This window comes from Microcaecilia unicolor, chromosome 1 (genome assembly GCF_901765095.1).
Source record: "Microcaecilia unicolor chromosome 1, aMicUni1.1, whole genome shotgun sequence".
NCBI lineage: Eukaryota > Metazoa > Chordata > Amphibia > Gymnophiona > Siphonopidae > Microcaecilia > Microcaecilia unicolor.
Window position 1 is genome coordinate 763555223 of NC_044031.1, and position 16625 is coordinate 763571847.

The window sequence follows — 16625 nt, forward strand, 5'->3', positions numbered from 1 at the left end:
GCCGTCCGTACAGGACGCTCCTGATGAGCGCCCTTGCCCCCTCCCGATCCTTTTTTTTTATTTTTGTTTTGATTTGATTTGGGAGCCATGTGCTTGTGATTTGACTGTGTTTTGACTGTTTGTGGCATGCGCAGAGCAGCTAACATAACGCTTGGCTGCTCTGCGCATGATTTGGGGGCCGATTAACGATGTGTATTGTGATTCTTTGGTACATTGTACGTTTCAATACCGATCTCAGCATGTGTGACTTTTTTTTTTGGTGCATTTTTCGTTATTTTAAAATCGTTAGGGACTTTAACGATTTAGATTTTTTTACGTTTGGTTGCTGCATCTGCCTCTTAGTATTATCCTAACAAAGCAGAAGAAGAAGAAAGGAAACCTATTCTGTGCAACTGGGAAACTTGAGCAGCCACCCAGGACTGCTATATTTCAATATTTAGAAACCTTGTTACAGACCCAGATACCACTCACCCCCCTTGGAGCACTTCTAGATAAATATGAACTTTTTGTTTTACAAAACAGGGGTGGGGGGCACAACAATTAATCCATAAGGCTTGAATACTGGGCAAAAGACTCATTATGAGTACATGGAAAAGAACATCTCCACCAGATTATTGGCATTGGCGAAACAGATTCCATGAACTTCTGATGATGGAGCGTCAGGTGGTGGGGTCCTCCCCTCGGAGGCAGAAACGTTTTCTTGTAATTTGGGAACCATATATACAAACTCTATCCCCGAGGGCCTGTAGTTTGGTAGTAAATTCCCTTTGAGAGAGGGATGACTTTCCCCACCTTTATTTTTGGAGGGGGGCAATGTAGGGAGTGGTGGTTGGTATTGGGGGGGGGGGGTTGGGAGGGAGATGGGGAGGAGTTGGGGGTTATTTTCTTTGGAAATATATTTGGCATTTGTTTTATTGTGGATTTCAATGTATTGATTTTTTTTTCCGCTTGTCATCAATAAAAATTATTTAAACTAAAACTCAGCTGAAGAAAAAACAAAAATCAAAGAAATAAAGCAAGCCGCCGCCGACAGAGGAAGACACAGAGCTGCCCTGCTTGATCACGCCTGACCTTTTAATGTGGTTTTTTTTCTTTTTTGGCGGCTGCCTCTCCCAAAACCTAAAACACTCTTCCCTTGAAGAGTGTAAGGCTGGCTAACAACCCGCAGGAAAATTAAGCAAAGGAAGGAGATCGGGGGTGGGGAGAGGGACCCGGCCACCCGAGTGTGACACCCTCGAGGCTTAGGGAGACCCCTATGGATCTCAGCCTCCAGACACTACAAAAGACATCGGGGCACGCAATAAATAAAGACACTCTGTACCCCAGAATAAAATATTCTAAACATATTTATAAACCCAGAAGAAAAGAGTAGAGAGAGAGATTGAAAGGGCTCACCACCTTCCACCAGCTGGAGAGTGATAATACCGAGTCTAGTTCCAGTTAGCCGAGGCTCTTATTGGATCTCTCTACAGTCCGAGTTTTCAGTCTCAACCTGTTGGAAGGCATGCACATCCCGTCAGTTGCATTCTGGGCCTGTCCAAAGGGACGCTAAAGAAAAACCTTTATAAAACAACCCCTCAAATAAAACCATTTGGAGTGATGGGGCGGGGGGAGGGTCTGGGGCAGAGCACAGGCAGAATCATGATTTATGCACAGTCTTTCTGAACATATGCACATGTACTGTACATGGGTATATTAAATACAGGTGGCTTCAACATAATATTTTCTGCAGGCTTTTGCAAGACACAGATGCCTATGTATCTATAAAATAAGCTTAAAATAGGCACCAGCTTGAAAAGAAGCACATCAAGAAAATAATTTGAACTGAACCTTTAAATCTAGGTGACGAATTATAAACTTACACTCTACATGGGTAAAAGTATGCTCATTATTGAACTGTTCGCAGTCTAAGCAATAAAGTTCATGACCTTCAAGCCCTGATGTTGGAGACAGACTAAGACATTGTTGCAATCACAGAGACGTGGCTCAATGCAAACATACCAGGTTATAATCTATTTAGGAAGGACAGAGATGGTCGTAAAGGTGGCGGAGTAGCTCTGCATGTGAGAAGTGATAACGAAGCGACTGAAATGACAGGGGCCTGGGGAAAGGAAGACGCGATATTGATCACCTTAAAAAGAGATGATACAACCTCTGTCCACATGGGTGTTGTCTACAGACCTCCGACACAATTGGAGGAACTAGCTAAAGATCTGATTACAGATATCCAAAAGTTGGGAAAGAAAAGAGAAGTGCTGTTGCTGGGTGATTTCAATCTGCCAGATGTAGATTGGAAAGTTCCATCTGCGGAATCGGAAAAAGTAGAGAGACCGTGAATGCTTTTCAAAGTACTCTGCTCAGACAAATGGTGACGGAACTCATAAGGGAGGAAGCAACGCTGGATCTGGTGCTCACAAATGGGGATAGTGTGACAAATGTACGAGTGGGTGCCCACCTGGGCAGCAGAGACCATCAAACAGTTTGGTTTGATATAACAGATGAAGCGGAGGGCAGCCACTCAAAACTCAAAGTCTTGGATTTCAAGCATGCGGACTTTAGTAAAATGGGGGAATACCAGGGGAAGGGTCTGATGGGCTGGGAGGACATACGAGAAGTGGAAGGGCAGTGGTCCAGGCTGAAAAAAGCTATAAATATGGCCACAAACCTTTATGTAAAGAGAGTAGAGAAAAGCAAGAGAAAAAGGAAACCGATACGGTTCTCCAAGGCTGAGAAAATAAAGGCTAAAGAGCTGGCGTTCATGAAATACAGAAAAACTCAAGAAGAGGAACACGGAGAGGAATACCGGATGAAACTGAAAGAAGCCAAGAGAGAGATATTTTATTCCACATTTTCCCACCTATTTGCAGGCTCAATGTGGCTGTCTGGTGATATGTCTGGTGAAAGTGCAAGCGGAAGAACAAATGGCTAGAAATGTAAGGAAGGGCAATAAAAATTTCTTCAGGTATATTAGTGAAAGCAGGAAGACTAAAAAGGAATTTTGAGACTGAAAGATGCTGCAAATCGCTATGTGGATAATGATGAAGTAAAAGCAAACTTGCTAAGTGAATACTTTTGTTCTGTTTTCACTGAAGAAAATCCTGGAGAAGGTCCACGATTGACTGGGAAAAGTACATATGAGAATGGAGTGGATATAGTACCGTTCACAGAAGACAGTGTATATGAACAACTTGAAAATCTAAAGGTGGACAAAGCCATGGGACCGGATGATATCCACCCCAGGATACTGAGGGAGCTCAGAGAGGTTCTGGCAGGTCCTCTTAAAGATTTGTTTAATAAATCCTTGGAGATGGGAGGGGTTCCATGGGATTGGAGAAGAACGGATGTGGTCCTTCTACACAAAAGTGGTGACAGGGAAGAAGCTGGAAACTACAGGCCAGTAAGCCTCACTTCAGTTATTGGAAAAGTAATGGAAGCGATGCTGAAGGAAAGGATAGTAAATTTCAGGAAAGCCAATAAGTTGCAAGATCCGAGACAACATGGTTTTACCAAAGGTAAATCGTGCCAAACGAATTTCATTGAATTCTTTGACAGGGTGACTGCAGAACTGAATCAATGACGTGCTATAGATGTAATCTACTTAGACTTTAGCAAAGCTTTCGACACGGTTCCCCACAGGAGGCTCTTGAATAAACTTGATAGGCTGAAGATAGGACCTGACGTGGTGAACTGGATTAGGAACTGGTTGACAGTCAGATGCCAGAGGGTGGTGGTTAATGGAATTCACTCAGAGGAGGGAAAGGTGAGTAGTGGAGTGCCTCAGGGATTGGTGCTGGGGCCGATTCTGTTCAATATATTTGTGAGTGACATTGCTGAAGGGTTAGAAGGTAAAGTTTGCCTTTTTGTGGATGATACTAAGATTTGTAACAGAGTGGACACCCCAGAGGGAGTGGAAAACATAAAAAAGGATCTGCAGAAGCTAGAAGAACGGTCTAAAGTTTGGCAATTAAAATTCAATGTGAAGAAATGCAAAGTGATGCACTTAGGGAACAGAAATCCATGGGAGACGTATGTGTTAGGCGGTGAGAATCTGATATGTACAGGCAGGGAGAGGGATCTTGGGGTGATAGTATCTGAGGATTTGAAGGCGACGAAACAGTGTGACAAGGCGGTGGCCCTAGCTAGAAGGTGTTAGGCTGTATAGATAGAGGTGTGACCAGCAGAAGAAAGGGGGTGTTGATGCCCCTGTATAAGTCGTTGGTGAGGCCCCACCTGGAGTATTGTGTTCAGTTCTGGAAGCCGTATCTTGTTAAGGATGTAAAAAGAATTGAAGTGGTGCAAAGAAAAGCTACGAGAATGGTATGGGATTTGCGATACAAGACGTATGAGGAGAGACTTATGGACCCTGAACATGTATACTCTGGAGGAAAGGAGAAACAGGGGTGATATGATACAGATGTTCAAATATTTGAAAGGTATTAATCTGCAAACTAACCTTTTCCGGAGATGCGAAGGCGGTAGAACGAGAGGACATGAAATGAGATTGAAGGGGGGCAGACTCAAGAAAAATGTCAGGAAGTATTTTTTCACGGAGAGAGTAGTGGATGCTTGGAATGCCCTCCCGCGGGAGGTGGTGGAAACGAAAAACGGTAACGGAATAAACATGCGTGGGATAAACATAAAGGAAGCCTGCTCAGAAGAAATGGATCCTCAGAAGCTTAGCAGAGATTGGGTGGCGGCGCCGGTGGTTAGGAGGCGGGGCTAGTGCTGGGCAGACTTCTATGGTCTGTGCCCTGAAAATGGAAGATACAAATCAAGGTCAGGTATGCATATAAAGTAGCACATATGAGTTTATCATATTGGGCAGACTGGATGGACCATACAGATCTTTTTCTGCCGTCACTTACTATGTTACTATGTTATGTGCTCGACTATCCACATTGAGGGTGGGCAGTTTCTGCAGAAAATGACTTTGAAAATTGCTCTAATTTAATTCTAGCATCAGATACACATAAAAAAGGAGGATGTATTTTATGTCATGTAGTTCTTGTATAATTTTATGAATGGTATTTGCTCAGCAGTGTACCAATGGGCAAGTTATAACATGTTATTGGAAAAAAAAAAGGAAAACAACTTACTTTGTGTATTCCAAAGGATATAGAGAGGATGCCCTGGATCCTGATGCAACTTAAGATTGTCCCATAACATCTGAATCAGTACATGTTTACTGTCCTGCGACATACAGCTCCGGGGAATCTACAGCAAAGAGTGAATTCAATAGCCCATGAATACAAGAGTACTTCAAAATGTTTTCTGATTTGGCTCACTCTACAAAGCCTGGAATAATTGCTGGCCCAGAGTACAGATGTGATGAATATAAAACCTTCCTTCTTCATTAAATGTGAACTAACTTACAAGAGCCTTCTCATGGCACAGAACATCTTGAGCATTTTTGGACTACTAAAATCTGATCTTATTCAATCCCATTTGCAGGAACCTCATTTGTCCTCTTCTTCAGTGGAATAGATCTTAGCTGTTACTGGTAAAGTTCCTTTTGAAGATTTTTCTTCTTTTCTGACAATATGCGCATGACATTTGTCTTCCTCATATTACATATATATATATATATATATATATATATATATATAAAAGGCACCTCCAATGTTCTAAATTTGTAGTTGCAAGATCGCATGAGTGTCTGCCCCGCCCCCGCATCACAATGTGATGACGTTGAGGGCGAAGCAATGACACTCAACAAACCGGATTGTCATTGGGTAAACTCTGTTTCCACTCCCCAATGCAGCCGTCATTCCCATACACTCAAAACCAACCAAAATCGGCGCTGGACCCCGTCCCCCTGCCCACAGTCCCCCTCACCCACCCTCCCGCAGCCGCTCGCTCACCATTCCACCGCCCTCCCTCTCCTCTCCGACTATGGTGCACGACGATTACTACACACGAGCAAGTAGAGGAGTGTGGTAGCCGTGTTAGTCCACTCTTAAGGTTATCAATAGAAATCAAACAAAATAAAACATGGAAAAGAAAATAAGATGATACCTTTTTTATTGGACATAACTTAATACATTTCTTGATTAGCTTTCGAAGGTTGCCCTTCTTCCTTTTCCTTCGAAAGCTAATCAAGAAATGTATTAAGTTATGTCCAATAAAAAAGGTATCATCTTATTTTCTTTTCCATGTTTTATTTTGTTTGATTTCTATTGATACACACGAGCAAGGAAGCTCATTGGTTAATCTCTGTTTCCACTCCCCAACACAGCCGTCATCCCCATACTCTCAAAACCAAGCACACTGACATTCTTTTTCTTCCAAGGAGACTCAGCAGCACAACGAGTCACTTTCTGTGCAGCACAGAGAAACGAGGAACGTCGCTGGAAGGACAAAACTATTTGGATACGCATGCTCCTGCTCCCGGTATGTCCAGCCGCCCTAAGAAACGACCACCCACACAAAACTAACCACTGACTCGACGTCTGCACCCCCTCGCCCCCCCCCAACCCACCCAAAATCTAAATGCACACTTCCACACAACCAGAAAACCAGACAAATACAAATGGAGATAAAAACAGCAAGCAGGGAGGTTCCCAAGTGCTTACAGGAGCTTCAAAAGACACACTCCCCCCAACCACAAGCAAACACAGCTATCCACAACACACATTAACAACTTCACAGGCAGGTACCCAAGTGCTTAAAGGAACTTCCTCCCCCCCTCCACTCCCCCCCAAAAAACACATCAAAACGCAGCCTTCCACAGAACAAGGAATGCTGACAAATACTCATGCAGTTCAAATTTGCAAACACAGCTCACCAGAACACAGGCATACTAACGACTTGGCAGGCAGGTTCCCAACTGCTTACAGGAGCTACCCCCCCCCCCCCAACACACACACTCAAAAAAGGAAAAACCAACCTTCCACGCAAGCATCAAACACAAAAAAACCACACACACATTCACTCTCTCTCTCTCTCTCACACACAGTCAATCTCACACATACTTACCCAAACATATACACTCCAAGGAAAACCTTGCTAGCGCCCGTTTCATTTGTGCCAGAAAAGGGCCTTTTTTACTAGGGGTAAAGGACAAAAGGGTTTTGTGTTTGGTTTCTTAATGCACACCATTTTAATTTATTTGAAACCTTCCCATCTGTACATATGAATATCATGAAAGCTAAATTAAATATCACTAAAACAACTTCAAAAATTATTCTACCTGATAGAAACAGCAATTTTAAACTCTGTATTTTCAGATCATCCTCCTAGATAATAAAACACACCTCCAACATTCTGAAGCTGACTGCATGGCTGAGGCATTCCTGCTCTCTGTATCCATCTCCTGAATTGACATCACGTACTTCCGGGTTCGTCACAAGCAGAAGTGACCAACCACACAATGTTTCTCGGCTTCAGAATGTTGGAGGTGCATTCTATTAAATAGGATAGGTCAGTTCCTTGAAGCACAGCCAGAGCTCAGCGTCCTGCACAGTAACGCTCAGACACCAGAGAGAGAGAGAGGGGGGGGGGGGCCTGACACCAGAGAGAGGGAGGGAGGTGGGGCCAGACACCACAGAGGGGGGGGGGGGGAGAGGTATCTCTGTCACACACACACTCTCTCTCTCTCACACACTCTCTCTCTCTCACAGTCAATGTCTTTCTTTCTTTCTCTCACTCTCACACACTCTATGTCTCACACTGTATCACATTCACTCTCTATGTGTCACACAGTCACTCACATACTCTCTTGGTCTCATACACTCAGTCTCACAGAGAGTCTGTGTCTCACACACACACTCTCTCTCTCTCTCGCACACACTGTATCTGTGTGAAACACACTCTCTCTCTCATCTCTCACACTGTGTCTCACATACACACTTGCACACACTCTCATTCTCACAGACACACTCACACCCAGACTCACACTCTCTCTCTCACACACACACATTCACTCTCTCTCTCACACACACTCCCTGAAACATACACACTCCAAGGAAAACCTTGCTAGCGCCCGTTTCATTTGTGTCAGAAACGGGCCTTTTTTACTAGTATGTATGTATGTATATATATATATATATATATATATATATATATATATATATATATATATATATATACTAGTAAAAGAGGCCCGTTTCGTAGAGCAATGAAACGGGCGCTAGCAAAGTTCCACGCCCCCCTCCCTCCCTCTCTCCCTGTCTGTCGCCCAAGTTCTAGCCCCCCTCCCCTCCGAGTTCCATGGCCCCCTCCCTCCCTGTCGTCTGAGATCCAGCCCCCCTCCCTCCCCTCCCGAGTTCCAGGCCCCCCTCCCCTTCGAGTTGCAGGCCCCCCACTCCCCTGCCCTTCGATTTCCATGGCCCCCTCCCCTTCAAGTTGCAGGAGGCCCCCCTCCCCTTCAAGTCGCAGGACGTCCCCTCCCTACCTCCACTCCCCCCCTCTTCTCCAAGTTCAACGCCCCCGTGCCTCTCTCCCTCAAAGTGCAAGCAGGACCTGTCTGGCAGCCCTTGCCTTCCTGCGTGCCGGCTGTAATTTAAAAATTGTTACCTCGGGGTCCGGGGTCAGCACTGAAGGCGAGTGGCGCTACAGACTGCCTTCCCATCTGTCTGAGCTCTGCCTCTGGTCCCGCCCTCATTTCCTGTTTCTGGAAGGGCGGGACCAGAGGCAGAGTTCAGACAGATGGGAAGGCAGTGTGACGCGCCGCTTGCCTTCATTGCTGACGCCGGACCTCAAGGTAACAATTTTTAAATTACAGCTGGCACGCAGGAAGGCGAGGGGCTGCCGGAGGACAGGTCTTGCTTGCACTTCGAGGGAGGAAGGCAGGGGGTATTGAACTTGAAGGGAAGGGGGGGCGCCCTGCAACTCGAAAGGGAGGACGGGGGGGGGGGGGGGGGGGGCGATTGTTTATTCACCTCCGGTGCCTGCTGCTGGGTTCCCTTCCCTCTCACTTCCCATTGGTCCGCCTCGTGACATCATCTCCAGGGCAGACCAATCGGAACTGTGTTACAAACCCAGGCAGCCAGACGGAGGTGCAAATTATTATATATGTGTGTGTATGTGTATATATATATATATATATATATATATATATATATATATATATATATACATACACAGTATATAATCCCTGCCACCTGTGAGGAAGGGAGGCCTGTCGTCCAAAAGACTTTAGGGAATGGAGGAGGTGGGGAAGGTAGTAGTGAAGGGAGAAATGACATGGAATGGGAAAGAGTCTGCCAGCTTCCCAAGCTGCTATGCTGGATCAAGAGGAACAAATGGACATGAGCTGTTAAAGGATAAGTGCCATTTACTGTGTTTGAAGAGAGCAGTGTGAGTGGGAGGCCACAGAGTGTTCGTTGCTGTGTAGAGGGAGGAGCACTGCTAAGTTGCTGTGGTTGCTTGCTGAGAAAAGAGGTAGAATTGAACTTTGAAAGTGCTAAGAACTTTAAAGAACAGTTTTCAGCTTTTGGTAAAAGAATCTTCAGTTGTTCGGAAGAGCTATGTTGCAGCTCTACTTTTTCAAAAAAGCATACCCCACCGACCGAACATAAAAATACCTGGATACCTGCGACACAACGTAACCAAATACCGTAATGGACATATCCTAACTCTTCTTCTCCCTCTCTAAGTTCCCCCCCATTGGACATGACCCTCCAGATTCAGCCCAGTTTGGGCATAAGAAAAGGAGATTCAATCTCCTAGCCAATTGGATAGTGTGTGTTTACAAATGGCAACCCCCGTGTTGGGGTAAAAAAACAAAAACCTGGGTGGACTGTCTATGGACTTTAGTCTGCTCCAGATAGAAGATCAAGGCTCTCTTCCGATCCAAAGTGTGCAGTGCGCTTTCACCAGGATAGGCATGGGGTTTTGGGAAGAATGTTGGCAGAACATTCACTGTGTTGGGCAGACTTATACGGTCTGTGCCAGAGCCGGTGGTGGGTGGCAGGGATACTGCTGGGCAGACTTATACGGTCTGTGCCAGAGCTGGTGGTTGGGAGGCGGGGTTGGTGGTTGGGAGGCGGGGATAGGGCTGGCCAGACTTATACGGTCTGTGCACTGAAGAGGACAGTACAAATAAAAAAAAGTAGTACATATGAATTTATCTTCTTGGGCAAACTGGATGGACCGTGCAGGTCTTTTTCTGCCGCCATCTACTATGTTACTATGTTACTGGATAAGATGGAACTTTGACACCATCTTAGAAAGGAATTTAGGATGCACATGGAGAACTACTCTTATGATGAAATCTTGTGTAAGGTGGATCTGCTACTAGTGCTTGGAGCTCACTCACTCTGCAGCTGAAGTGACTGCCACCAAAAACAATACATTCCAGGCCAAGTACTTTAGATGATAAACGTCGAGTGGCTCAAAAGGAGCTTTCATCAGCTGGTTTAGGACAACGATGACATCCCATGACACTATAGGGAGCTTGATGGTAATAGTAAGCCCTTCATGAAACAAACAAGTAAAGGCAGAGCAGAGATGGGCTTACCCTCCACAGGGTGATGGTAAGCGCCAACTGCACAGAGGTGAACACTTATGGAATTGGTCTTAAGACCAAACTCAAAGGTGTACAAAGTATTCAAGAAGTCTTTGCGTAGAACAAAAGAATGGATCTACAGCAGAACACCAATTATATGCACACCATTAATGCATGTGATCGCTTTTAGTGAAGTGATAACCTGCCTACCAAAATCATTAAATTTATGCACAATACTCTTATAATATGCAGTAGGATGTACCAGAAATGACCTGGCAGTAGCAAGAACGAACTTCCTTTCTGGTTCAAGTGTGACAGAGGTAAGATGTATTTCTGCCTAATTCTGCATATTTTAAATATGAGATGGACAGAAATAAGTGAAAGCGCTGCTACTCAGTTGAGGAAAAATTATCGGCTGTGCATAGAGGACACAAAGGAGAGTCGCAAGCTAAAATTTTGAAGGACATCAAAATTCCACAATCAACACTCAGAGATTGGCTTGGAAATGAAGGTCAACTAGGTGACTTCATTAAAACACTGAAACTTCATAAAGACTCGAACCAAAAAGTGTGCAATATGGATTGCACAAGAAAAAGGAACACCTCTCAGTGGCCAATACGCCAAGCACACGCTGAAAAATTTGGACATGTGATTGAACATGCATTTTCTGCTAGTAGAGGGTACATAAATAGATTCAAGAAACGCCATGGAATTTCACAAGTGTTGATTTTGGGGGAAAACTCATCAGCAGAAGAAGCTGCCGCACGGCCTTGTTCACAAAACTGGTACCAGATAGAACTCTGACATTTAAACATGAGCCCAATAAAACAGCTGGCTATAACAAAATTAAAGATCACATCATTCTGCTTTTATGCACAAATAAAACTGGCAGTCACAGGCTACCTCTGCTGTGGTTGGCCAATTTGAAAATCCACGATGCTTCAGTCACCTAAATAAATCAAAATTGCCTGTAATTTATAAAAGCAGCAAAAATGCATGGATGACCAGTGCCTTGTTTGACGAATTGTTTCACCAGTCATTTGTTCTATCTGTTCAGAAGCATTTGCGTTTAAAGAAGCTTAAGGAAAAGGCACTCCTGTTGCTCAGTAACTGCCCCGCACACCCTCCAGCAGAGTTTTTGATCTCTAGAGATAGGAAAATTCAAGTGCTTTACTTTCCCTTGAACACCACATCTAAAATCCAAACAGTAGACCAAGGCATAATCAAGAACTTCAAACAATTACAGACGAGAGATAATTTCTGTTCTTGTGCTTTTCTTGATCTAATTGCTACAAACTGGTGTTATCACTTGAAAACGTTCAATACGAAGGACGTGATATCACTGGAGATGTCTATCTGCCCTGGCTGGATATTAAGAGACTAAATCCTCCGCATTTGAGCAATAGTGTGTTCATATTAGGTGCTGTCCATTACTCACTGCATTCCAACAGTATTTTGAGTCCTTTCTGCAATGAAAGAAGTGAGTAAAACACAGAATCACCATAGTGGAAAACCAGCAGCTGATCCCGTGTTGCCAAGTCCCTTGTGTGCACCGGCATCAGATTCAGTCTCACTCAGTGAGGAAAGTAGCATGGCAGGAAGTTCCCATGGTCTTGGCGAAGATCTGAAGAAATGTTTAGCTGGCTTGCGGCACATAGTAGATGACATATAGTAGATGATGACAGAGAAAGAACTGTAGGTCCATCCAGTCTGCCCAACAAGATAAACTCATATATGCTACTTTATGTGTATACCTGACCTTGATTTGTATCTACCATTTTCAGGGCACAGACCGTAGAAGTCTGCCCAGCACTAGCCACGCCCCCCAACCACTAGCCCCGCCTCCCACCACAGGCTCTGCCACCCAATCTCCGCTATGCCACCCAATATCCGCTAAGCTGAGGATCCATTCCTTCTGAACAGGATTCCTTTACGTTTATCCCACGCTTTTTTGAATTCTGTTACCGTTTTCATCTCCACCACCTACTACTACTACTTGACATTTCTAAAGCGCTACTAGGGTTACGCAGCGCTGTACAATTTAACATAGGACAGTCCCTGCTCAAAGGAGCTTACAATCTAAAGGACAAATGTACAGTCAGTCAAATAGGGGCAGTCTAGATTTCCTGAAAGGTATAAAGGTTAGGTGCCGAAAGCAACATTGAAGAGGTGGGCTTTGAGCACGGATTTGAAGATGGGTAGGCAGGGGGCTTGGCGTAAGGGCTCAGGAAGTTTATTCCAAGCATAGGGTGAGGCGAGGCAGAACGAGCGGAGCCTGGAGTTGGCGGTGGTGGAGAAGGGTACTGAGAGGAGGGATTTGTCCTGTGAGCGGTGGTTACGGGCGGGAACGTAAGAGGTAATGAGGGGCTGCAGACTGAGTGCATTTGTAGGTAAGAAGGAGAAGCTTGAACTGTATGCGGTATCTGATTGGAAGCCAGTGAAGTGACCTGAGAAGAGGGGTGATATGAGTATATCGGTTCAGGCAGAATATAAGACGTGCAGCAGAGTTCTGAACAGATTGAAGGGGGGATAGATGGCTAAGTGGGAGGCCAGTAAGGAGTAGGTTGCAGTAGTCAAGGCGAGAGGTAATGAGAGCGTGGACGAGAGTACGGTGGTGTGGCTCAGAGAGGAAAGGGCGAATTTTGCTGATGTTAAAGAGAAAGTAGCGACAGGTCTTGGCTATCTGCTGGATAAGCGCAGAGAAGGAGAGGGAGGAGTCAAAGATGACTCCGAGGTTGCGGGCAGATGAAACGGGGAGGATGAGGGTGCCATCACACTGAGATAGAGAGTGGAGAAGAGGAGAAGTGGGTTTTTGGTGGAAAGACGATAAGCTCGGTCTTGGACATGTTCAGTTTCAGGTGGCGGTTGGACATCCATGCAGCAATGTCGATAAGCAGGCCGATACCTTGGCCTGGGTCTCCGCGGGTGATGTCTGTTGTGGAGAGATATAGCTGGGTGTCATCAGCATAAAGATGATACTGGAAACCATGAGATGAGATCAGTGAGCCCAGGGAAGAGGTGTAGACTGAAAAAAGAAGGGGTCCAAGGACAGATCCCTGAGGAACTCCAACAGAGAGCGGGATGGGGGTGGAGGAAGATCCATGAGAGTGTACTCTGAAGGTGCGGTAGGAGAGATAGGAGGAGAACCAGGAGAGGACAGAACCCTGGAACCCAAATGAGGACAGTGTGGCAAGATGTAAATCATGATTGACAGTATCAAAAGCAGCGGATAGATCAAGGAGGATGAGGATGGAGTAGTGGCCTCTGGATTTGGCAAGGAACAGGTCATTACAGACTTTAGAGAGTGCCATTTCTGTCGAGTGTAGAGGGCGAAAACCGGATTGAAGCGGATCGAGGATGGCATGAGAGGAGAGAAAATCAAGGCAGCGGCTGTGAACAGCACGCTCAAGTATTTTGGAGAGGAAGGGTAGGAGGGAGATGGGGCGGTAGTTGGAGGGACTGGTAGGGTCAAGTGATGTTTTTTTGAGGAGAGGTGTGACTACGGCGTGCTTGAAGGTGTCAGGGTCAGTTGCAGTGGAGAGAGAGAGGTTGAGGATATGACAGATGGAGGGGGTGACAGTATGAGAGATGGTGTTAAGTAAGTTGGTGGGGATGGATCAGAGGCACAAGTGGTGCATTTCGAGGAGGAAAGAAGGCGGGCGGTTTCCTCCTCGGTGATATCAGGAAGGAGGAGAAATAGGCCTGGGTTGGTTGGTTGAGGGAGAGGGTTGAAGAGTGAAGAGGAAGAGGTGCCTTGGTAGTGAACTCAAGGTTGATCTTTTGCACCTTCTCGCGGAAGTAGTCAGCCAGTGATCGATGTGAGAGTGAGGGGGGGGGGGGTGGGAGCGGAGGGCACTTTGAGGAGGGAGTTAAGGGTGGCGAAGAGACGACGAGGGTTGGCGCTGAGAGAATTGGTCAATTGGGTGTAATAATCCTGTTTGGCAAGGAATAGGGAGGACTGGAAGGAGGATAGCATGAATTTGAATGAAGAAATCTGAATGGATACGAGATTTCCTCCACAGGCGTTCAGCAGATCGGGCGCAGGAGTGAAGGTAACGGATGCAAGGGGTCAGCCAGGGCTGAGGATTAGTACGTCTTGTGGGATGGGAGATGGATGGTGCAAGGGTGTCCAGAGCAGAGGAGAGAGTGGCATTGTAAGCGGAGACAGCCTTGTCGACAGACTCGGAGGACATGATGGAAGGGAGGAGATTAGAGATAATGGAGGATAAGGTGGGAGGGTCGACAGCCTGGAGATTCCTGGAAGTAGTGGTTAGTGTTGGGCGGGACTGCGGGGGAGGGTGATGAAGTGTGAAGGTGATCAGGTGATGGTCAGAGGGAGGAAGAGCTGAGGCGCAGAAATTGGAGGGTGAGCAGGTAGAGGAGAGGACGAGGTCAAGACAATGGCCGTCTCGGTGAGTAGGGGTGGTGGAGCATAGCTGGAGGTTGAAGGAGTATGCTAGAGTGAGGAACTGAGAAGCGTGAGAGTCGGATTGGTCATCAACGTGTATATTAAAGTCTCTGAGAATGAGGGATGGGGATGAGGGCTCAAGAAAACGGAGTGCCAGGCATCGAAGTCGGTAAGGAAGGAAGATAGGGACTTATCAGGGGGTGGTAATGACTACAACTCTGAGTGGCAGCGGGGTAGAATAGATGGATGGAGTGAACTTCAAAGGATGAGAAGTAGTGAGACTGTGGTAGGAGGAGAGGTTGAAAACTGCAGGAGGGCGAAAGTAGTAACCCGACGCCGCCACCGCGGCCAATTGGGCAGGGAGAATAGGAGAAAAAATAGCCTCCATGGCATAGGGCCGCGACTGAGGCAGAGTCATCAGGGGTGAGCCAGGTTTCAGTTTAGGGCGAGGAGTTGGAGAGAATGGGAGATGAAGAGGTCATGGGTAAAGGGAGTTTGTTGCAGACAGATTGGGCATTCCATAGGGCGCACGAGAATGGGCGGGAAGAGGGGGAGAGGAGGGGAATGGAATGAGGTTGGAGACATTCCGGAGTGGTCTGCATAGATAGGATGAGATTGGTGTGGGGGACCTGGATTGGGATTGATGTCCCCAGCGGATAGTAGGAGAAGGAGTAGAGAATACGAAGAAGGGTAGGGGAGGTAGGGCGACGAAGGCGGGATGTGCATAGGAGGAATTGAGATGGGTCAACAGCAGGAAGGAAATGTTGAAGGTTGAGGGCTAAGGAGAAGGAAGGGGAAAGGAAGGAGAAGGTGAGGTGATGAGGGTAAGGGGAGGGTAAAGTGTAGCAGCAGTGCAAAGTGTTTTTGGGTAAGAAGTAGGTTGGGAAGGGACAGCATCAGGAAGAGAGTGTGTATAGGGACATGGCAATGCAGAATTGGATTGCTGGAACACTGGAATGTTGGAATGGGTGAAACTGGTAGGCTGGGCTACTGGGGGAAGGTGATGAATTAGGAATAGATGTAGTTGGAAGAGGTCAGTAGTGATAATTTGGCTGTAGGGAGGCTATTTAAGAGATGTCACTCTAGGGGTGGGTGGGACTAAGCCTAAGAGACAGAGCTGTTCTCTGCAGGGAGACTATCTCTAAAAGGTATTTTCGCCTGAAAAAAGCTGTTGCTTTTGAGACAGAGCTGTAATCTGCAGGCAGACTCTCTCTAAAAGGTGGCTTCTCTGAAAAGCAGTTGGTTGAGGCTGAAATTTGCTCTCCCCAGAAAGAACTAGCTCACACCCACTAAGTTTGAAAAATGTGGGGGAAGGGAGGGCATTCCAAGTATCCACCACTCTCTGTGTGAAAAAAATACTTCCTGACATTTTACTTCACTCTGCCCCCCTTCAATCTCATTTCATGTCCTCTAGTTCTACCGCCTTCCATCTACGGAAAAGGTTTGTTTGCGGATTAATACCTTTCAAATATTGAACGTCTGTATCATATCACCCCTGTTTCTCCTTTCCTCCAGGGATTTGTAACACAAATCCCATACCAATTTTGTAGCTTTTTCTTTGCACCACTTCAATATTTTTACATCCTTAGCAAGATACGGCCTCACCAACGACTATACAGGGGCATCAACACCTCCTTTCTTCTGCTGGTCACACCTCTCTCTATACAGCCTAGCAAACTTCTAGCTATGGCCACCGCCTTGTCGCACTGTTTTGTCGCCTTGAGATCCTCAGATACTATCACCCCAAGATCCCTCTCCCCGTCTGTACAT

The 16625-nt window shown here is 46.1% G+C and overlaps 1 protein-coding gene across 1 annotated transcript in view; it reads right to left on the reverse strand.

Moving 5' to 3' along the window:
• DENND4A (DENN domain containing 4A) overlaps positions 1–16625 on the reverse strand; it is a 576041-nt gene that overhangs the window by 49196 nt on the left and 510220 nt on the right. Inside the window, 1 exon segment of the mRNA XM_030189785.1 lies at positions 5097–5214. Coding sequence (XP_030045645.1) covers positions 5097–5214 — 118 coding nt within the window.